Source organism: Acanthochromis polyacanthus, chromosome 9, assembly GCF_021347895.1.
Source record: "Acanthochromis polyacanthus isolate Apoly-LR-REF ecotype Palm Island chromosome 9, KAUST_Apoly_ChrSc, whole genome shotgun sequence".
Lineage (NCBI taxonomy): Eukaryota > Metazoa > Chordata > Actinopteri > Pomacentridae > Acanthochromis > Acanthochromis polyacanthus.
This window is the reverse complement of record NC_067121.1, coordinates 825,773-834,360: the sequence shown is the minus strand read 5'-3', so window position 1 is coordinate 834,360 and position 8,588 is coordinate 825,773. Positions and strand designations below refer to the sequence as shown.

Genomic DNA, 8,588 nt, shown 5'->3' with positions numbered 1-8,588 from the left:
GTTCTCTTGTTAGGTTTAGCAGCATTTCCTCTTTGGGTTCTTCTTCTGACCTCAGCTGAAGAAAGATGTCTGCTTCCACATGCTGCAAAAGAAAGATTTGTTTGGAATCAAATCATTTTCTATAATTTGAACTCAACAGGAGCAGTAAATTACTCTAAATCAGGACGTCCTGGAGGGCTGCACAGTGGAGTCGTGGTTCGCACTTTTGCCTTGCAGCGAGAAGATCCCGGGGTGGGCCTGGGATCTTTCTGCATGGAGTTTGCATGTTCTCCCTGTGCATGCGTGGGTTTTCTCCGGGTACTCCGGCTTCCTCCCACAGTCCAAAAACATGCTGAGGTTAATTGGTTACTCTAAATTGTCCGTAGGTGTGAATGTGAGTGTGATTGTGTGTCTGTATATGTAGCCTGTAACAGACTGGTGACCTGTCCAGGGTGTCCCCTGCCTTCACGTGAGTCAGCTGGGATAGACTCCAGCACCCCCCATGACCCTAGTGAGGATAAAGTGGTGTATAGAGGATGGATGGATAGAAGGACATCCTGGAGGTGATTTCTTCTCCTTTATGTTGATGGATTTTTTTTTTTGGCAGTTTCAAGTCTTGGTCCGTTTTGTTTTGTGTGTCTTTGTATTATTTTTGCATTTTGTTGTGAAAGTATGTCTCTTATTAATCATTTTGTGGTTGTTTTCAGTCAAATTTGGCTTGAAGGTTATTTTGAGACTCTTGTGTCCATTTGTGGCTGTTTTCCACCACTTTGATTCATTTTGTCTCTTTTTGGTCACTTTCCATCCCTCTGTAGCTGTTTCAGTGATTCTTCAACCAGAGGTCCTTACAGTCTTCTCAAACAGCAGCTCTGGACCGGCCTCCTGACTCTTTGGGCTCCTGCTTCTGTGGCAGGTCGCTTGTTTCCAGCATCTTGGAGAACTTGCCACAGTTCTTGTGAGGATTCAGTGTGTCTCAGTGTCTCTTCATGTGATCCAGACTGACTCCATGATGCTGAGATCAGGACTCTTTGAATAATGAAAGTTGTGTGCAGCTCACAGACAGAAGTAGCTGCATTAGCAGCAGCAGCAGAAGAAGCAGCAGCCTCAGCAGCAGTCGTGTGTGCTCATAGTAGCAGCAGTAGTAGAAGGCTGGATGCAGTGTGTGTTTGCAGCCACTAGAGGGCAGCAGTGTAACACTGATAATCCTGATGCAGCAGCAGCATCACATGCAGACACTTCTTTATGGACACATGTTGACATGAGACGGCTGGAATGAAAGACATTAATAACAGATGAGGAAAGAGAAATATTGTGTAAGTGCAGCAGAATATTCAGATGATTGAAATATATGAAGAATAATGAACTTGTTAAATGGATATGATGAATTATCAGAGATGTAGAAACACTTAATTCTGAATTTACGGTGCATTAAAATACACAGCAATGTTGGATTATGAATGTTTATCAAACTTTTTATATCATAGGAAAATATGTTTACTGCAGTCAAATTTGCCAAAATAACCACCTTCAAATAAAGCAAAAAGTAAAATTGATAACTTTAGACCAAAAACTGAGCGAGCATGTAAGGAAAATCCAGTTGCTCCATTACACCTAGACCTCCTCATGAAACTAATTATTTTTTAAGAACATTATTACTATTTTGAGAAAACAGAAAGGCAATCAGACACATTTTAATTTTTTGTTGAAATAATTTTACACATTCAACTAATTGTCTCAGTTTATTTTAAACTCAAGTTTTGATATAAATGTTTATAAAAGTACTAAATATGTCTGAGTGTTAATGTTTCTATTATTATGTGGCAGAAATGAATCAAAAAGAATATAAAAAAAAATCTGCAGAATTGTTTAAAAATGTTTGTCATGTTACAAATGTGAAACTTTTATTGAAATCTGCTGAAAGTTGAGGAGCTGTGTGGATTTGTAGTTTTCTGTTTTGCTCCCAACAACAGATAACAGTCTGTGTCACTAAATTGACCACCAACCTGAATGTGTTTGTGGGAACATGAATGTTTTGAGTCTTTGTGCATGATGTGAAGCAGATTTAGTGGATCTGCCGTCAGCTTTAAATCCAGAGCATGAAAGCACACAGCAGCTTGAGCTGAGCTGTCAGTCAGCAGCAGCAGCCTTATCTGTGGGCCGCTAACAGGGGCTGATGGGAGCTTTGAGGAGCTGTTAGAAAGCACGTGGCCTGCTCTGCTCTCACAGCTCGTCCTTGTTTGGCCTCAGCTGCATCACAGCTCCACTTGTGCTCAGCTTCTCCAGAGGAAACACCACTGCACAAGATGCTTCTCCTCCCAGCTGCTGCTCTGTGCTGTCTGTGTTCAGGTGAGTGTTTCCAGCCAATCAGGAGGCCAAAAAGTCCACCTGGAACAAACGCTGTCACACTGACCTTCATCTACCTGTGTGTGTCTCTGCAGCGCTGGTTGCCATGGCAGCACAGTCGATTCAGGGCGATCTGACTTTGACCAGGAGAGTCGGTCAAACAGCCTCCTTCAGCTGTCATATTGCTCAGTGTAACAGTTATGACTTTTGGTTCCAGAAGACAGAAACAGAAACATTCAGAGGGATTATTGGTATTAATAGGGGGGATGGTAAAATATCTTCACCTTACAATCATCCTCAGAAAAATGATTTTTCACCTGTGAAAGTAGAAAACGGGTGGGGGTTGAAGATAGATAAAGTTAAACTCCAACATTCAGCCACCTACTACTGCAGCTGTTGGAAGAGAGACTCCCACAGTGATGGATTGTGTCTGCAGCCTGTACAAAAACCTCCAGATCAACAAACAGTGTTTATGACATGAAGACAGCAGTAAACTACAGCCCAGGATCACAGAGTTCAGAGAACTACAGTCCACTGTTACACCATCACTTCATTATTTATTCATATTTGTATATTTTCATCTCTAGAAGCATCTTTGAGAACTGAAAGATGTGCTACAGTGTGTAGATCTGAGCAAACATTCAGCAGCAGGTTTTTGTACGACCATTTTTCACTGTGGGAGGAAAGTGGTACCGGATCTTTGGCTCTGGAACTAAACTGTATGTAACAGGTAAGAAGAAACATTTCTTTTCTTCTGCTGTTTATTGTGAAGCTGAAAATGTGTTTCAAGTCACTTTGTGCTGTTTCAGGCTTTCCATGTTAGTTTTTCCATCATTAGTGGAGGATTCATCTGCAGCCACTGTTCCATCAGAAAAGCTCAATAATGTGTGAAAACATGTTGAAATGTGACTGAACAACTAAAGTTATTCTTTATTTCTGCAAATATCAGTGAGCTTACAAATATTCATTGTTTTTATTTCTTTAGTCTTTGATTCTGTGGCGTCTCTTGGTTTGTGAACAGAAGAAGAAAAGTGATGTTAAACACAATTTAATATTTAGGAATAAATGTCTCTGGATTGTGGAGAATAATTAATAAATATTATAAATTTAGTTCTTGATAATTATTTTTCATATGATGACACATGGGTATTTTAGCTGGTCATGTCTTAAAACATAAACTAGACATGAAATATAATCAATATTTTTAAATGATTGTTATTTCTATGTAATATAAAATAACACACTACAAACATATTTGATTTAATTCTTTATTCATATTTCAGAAATCTTATTCTTGTTATTTTATTTAGTTTTTATTTGTGTGTAAAAATTTAACTTATAAGAAATTATTATTTGAAAATGACACTACATTTCATAGAACATATCAATGTTTAATGATTGAATCATAAATTCATATGTATTTATTGATAAAAGTGTGCAACACACTCTATAACTTTTGTGTTAATTTGGTTAAGATAAAATCAATTCTAATTTTTATTTCTATGGTGATGAATCTTTCATTTAAAAATATTTTAATACAATGATATCAAAAGACACTGAATATACACTGAGTATTTGAAAGAAAAAACAAACGAAAATTTAATTTTGTCATACATTGGAAAAATTTAACATATGTACAAATAAAATCAATGACGCTTTTAATTTATATGACAATGCATCTTTTATTAGAAATTGCTTTAAAACACGATGACAAGAGACACTGAATATGAAAATTAAAATTGGAAATATGAAATAGAATCCAAGCAGACATTTTAAATACTTTTTTTGTTATTTACGTATCATATAGAAAATTTTAATGGCAACAGAAAAGATTTTTTGTCAAGAGAAGTTTATGAAGAAAAATATAAATGAAGCTCCATTAAATGTATGAAAGTAAAAATACACAATATTAGGTTGAACAATGATGAAAGAAATGATTGTTTTATCTGGAATTATATGATATTTTTATTATGTGATGTTATTTGACATTATGTGTCAGTTTATGCAGACAGAAAAATATTTGATGTTAAATAATCTGTTATTCTGTCATGTGCAGTAAACCAATAATCCAGACCACCAGGACTCATGAACCACACCTCCTCTATTATTATTATTAGGAGCTCTATTTTTACATCATGCCTTCTTCTACTTTTATAATGCTCTATTCTATTGTGAATATTATCTATCTTGCTGCTGTCCACCTCCAGGTGAGCAGGTAGTGAAGCCCGTGGTGAGCGTGTACCCAGCAGCATCCAGAGTCCACCTGGAGGGGAGCAGCTCCCTGCTGTGTCTGGCCTCAGCCATGTTTCCTCCTCTGGTCCGCTTCTCCTGGAAGAAGGACGGCCAGCCGGTGAAGCTGTCCTCTACTGAGGCAGAGCAGCTGGAGATCAGAGAGCCGGGACGCAGCGCCTCCATCTTGCTGATCCATCAGCAACAGGACAGCACATATAAATACAGCTGCTACGTCCAGCACGAGGGGGGACCAGTGGAGGCCCAGACACAACAAGGTGATGAAGGCTGGATGACTGTGTTCAGCACTGATTCAGCTTCATGTGGAGACGCTGTCAAACACCACTCATGTTTCTCACTGCAGATACAAACATTTCCCTTCATTCTTTGTGTTTTTGCAGTTTCAGAGCTTCCTGAGCTTCAACAACCAACAGATTCTCCAACAACCTCTGTTCCTTCAGAGAGAGATCCAACAACCTCTGTTCCTTCAGAGAGAGATCCAGCAGCCTCCGTTCCTTCTGAGTCTCAGGTGAATCTGCTCTGTCTGCTGTCCACAGTGCTGATAGTGAAGAGTCTGGTGTTCTGCTGTGGACTCTCTCTGCTGATGATCCTCACAAACAAGGGACCGTCCACCAACTGCACACATGCTGACTGACTGTTTGCTGCTGGACTTTTCTCACCGTCACATCTCATCAATACGTCTCATTCATCTCTTTGATCAGTGATCACAAATGATAGCTTTGACGTGTTGTTCTTGGCTGTAAAATGCTTCTCTTACAGTTTTTCTCAGTCACTTTGGTACATTTCTCAAATCATCCTCGATATTTACAGAACAGGAAGTGCATTTTTCAGAACAATTCGTACAAATAGAAAAACCTCATAGATTACCTTCTAAAGCCAGTCTGTTGCTCAAAATCCTTCGTTCATCTCTCTAAAGTAAATATCTGTGTCAATGAACATGTCAGTGCATCAGAATGATCAGTCCTTGTGTCATTGTGTGGATAAAACAGTCAGATTGCTGAGTCATGCTGTCATTCTAACAGTGTTCTCTGGAGGGATGTTCTGATGTAAACTATGGATAAAGTTTTGATGACAGTTATTGTAAATTGTAAGTTCCATCTTAGTGTATGTGGGAGATTGATTGTAAGAGACTGGACAAGATTCACATTTACTCTTTTACTGTTTGTGTTGTAGTTTGTTGACAGACCACGTCATTGTGATACAGAAAGGAGAACAGAGCTGCACAGCACAAAGAAAAAACAAAACAACAGTAGAAATGTGAACATAGGACAATCTCCTGAGGGAAAACTGTACATGCAGTGCTGCAGGAATTACAGTTCAGTCTTCCTACACCTCCTGATGTTCCTGTCTGTTGGACCACAAATTCTATCCACATCATGAAGATCTTCTCTTGAGTCTTTCAGTGATTTCAGAAAACTCTAACCCTTCACACGTTTCCTTTTGTTAGAGAAAGTCAAGATTCACCTGGAAGTAATTTACCAATTCAGGACAGATTTAGAAAAAAAGTCTAAAGGAAATGTATAGAAATATCTTTGACATATTCTGACAACTTGTTCAACCGTTCTGCATGTAAAGACTGATGTGATGAACTAATGCCTAAATGTTGTGGGGGTGAGACTATTCAACAGAGAGCCGTTATAATACATTTAGATCAACATGACAGAAGCAGCTGATAATGTAGGAAACAGCAGAGAATTGTACAGAATCATTGCATGGATGAACCAAAGCATTTATAACTTGTTCAGAGAAATGAGAAACTGATTTTTGATGTGAACAAGTGACACAATGATGTGAAGATTGAAGAAGTAGTTTGAGAATTTAAGTTCTGATCTGAGAAATGAAGCAAAGAGAAAAACTGTAACTCACATGTTTGATGGTCATCCTGTAAACACAGATATTCACAAATATATTTTCAGTTTTTCTGTTTAAATTCTGCAGGACAGTGTTGCTTTGATGTTCTGGTCTTGTAATCTCTTGATAAAGTTTGATGTAAAGTGCAGCAAATTGATCAATAAACTCAAATAATTACAGTATCTGTGTTTAATGAACTGCATTTAATGGACTTCATGGAAAATGATCAGGAACAAATTAAACTCTATGAATCAAATTTATTGATTCCTGATTGTCAGTGACTCTTAATACACTTTTACTCAGAGACAGAAATTAATGTAGAGAACGCACAAATATCAGCAAACAGAAAAACAACACGATGAAGGAGAACAAGTTCTGTTGCTTGAATATATATTTTTATTTTTGAAACAAAAGCTGTTTTAAAAATGTTCATGCAGCAGTTTGATCAGACTGAACGCTGGAAAATGAGAGACGTGTTAATTTTGTCATTAACATACCACAAAAATGAATAATAATAATAATAATAATAATAATAACTTTATTTATGTAGCTCTTTCAAGGCAAAATGTTTTACAGGGAAAGCAACAGATAAATTACAATAAAATAACTGATAAAAAACAAAATCTCAGAAGACACAAGTTACGATTCAAAATGAATTTAAACACATTTTTATTCAAACATCTACTTTTTCCACACAAATTTTGAGATTTTTTAAATTGTAAACACAGTTTCATGTAGAAAATATGGATGACATGATTAATATTATCTAACACTGATATTACTGTTTATGTGTTTATTGGTTCTACACATTTTAGTGAATTCAGTTGCTGTTAAATTTCTCTCATTTATTCAGAATGAATGACCAGCAGCAAACTTTGTGCAGGAGCTTCATGGTCTCTTTTCTCGTTGTTTTTCCATCACAGTTCATTTGTCAGCTCTGACTTGATGCTCTGACCTGTTTCTCTCACAGATCAACAGCACAGATGTTTCCTGTCATCATTCTTTCTGCACACTTGATGCTCATTGTGCTAATAAAGTGAAAAGCCACAGCTAACGGTGTGGAGGCTGCAGAAAGCCACACAGGAAAAGAAGTGTGATTGACTGTCAACAGTCTGAAAACACAGAGAACAGATTGGTATCTGCTGCTGTTGTCTGCAGCTGTTTCAGCCCAGCCAACAATAATCATGACCTCTGACATGTCTGCTCACAGTTACTGTATTCCATGCCTCTGTGAGTCACATCTACAATTTAAATATTGTAAATGAATGAATGAGTACTTCTCCAGGTGTGAAAAGAGAGGAGGAAAGTTTTCCACATCTCATAAAGTTTACATTCAGTTGTTCTTCCAGTCAGAGTTCACAGGACGACGTCAGAGAACTTACAGGAGAGTCTCAACATTCAAACTGTAAAAGCAAATCATTAAATGAATAATTTTCTGGCTGCCTAAATAAAATACATTAAAAAACAACAGAATAGTTTAACATTTTAAACCTGTCATGATAATTGTAAATATCTGTCAAATAATGATATTTGTGACTGATTCAGTTTCATTGAAGTGGTCCAATTTAGTGGTCACACACTTAAAACAAAGCATTACTATTTGTACTGCAGGTTTTTGATGTGGGCGTGATGTACAATTTTGGCCTCTTTTATATAGATTCTTTCTTCTCATTGAACATTCATATACAAAGAAAACAGGGATAATGTCCAACAGGGTGTAAAGTGCAGGTCCAGCTCAGGCTGACATGTCTTCTATAGCTCTGAGGAAAAAGCTGTTTTTGAGTCTTTCTGTCCTCATGACCCTGAGTCTGCCACAGAGGAGGATGTTAAAAAGACTCTGTCCAATTTATGTGTTGTCTGACCTGATCGTTTCGGCTTTGATTCTCGACTTGGCAGAGTATATTTCTTTCAAGGGTGGGAGAGTTGTACTGATGATCTTTGATGCAGTCTTAGTGGTCTGCTGCAGGTTTTTCCTTTCTTCTGAGGTGCAGCTGGAGAACCACACCGTGCATCCATAGCTCAGGACACTTCCTATGGTCCACTGGTAGAAGTTGGTGAGGAATTCCTGTGGAAGTCTAGATTTTCTGAGTGTCCACAGGAAGAAGAGTCTCTGCTGGGTCTTCTTCACCACCTCCCTGGTCTTCACTCCCCACATCAGATCCTCT

At 37.8% G+C, this 8,588-nt stretch overlaps 1 protein-coding gene across 1 annotated transcript; it reads left to right on the top strand.

Annotated features, from left to right (window-relative positions):
* The first annotated feature begins 2,282 nt into the window (after nt 1–2,282).
* Nucleotides 2,283–6,605, top strand: LOC127535480 (uncharacterized). Its single transcript, XM_051953638.1, has 4 exons — nt 2,283–2,325; nt 2,957–3,052; nt 4,530–4,829; nt 4,953–6,605. The coding sequence occupies exons 1-4, from the start codon at nt 2,283–2,285 to the stop codon at nt 5,204–5,206; spliced, it is 693 nt and encodes a 230-aa protein (XP_051809598.1). The 3' UTR covers nt 5,207–6,605.
* Nucleotides 6,606–8,588: the final 1,983 nt, after the last annotated feature.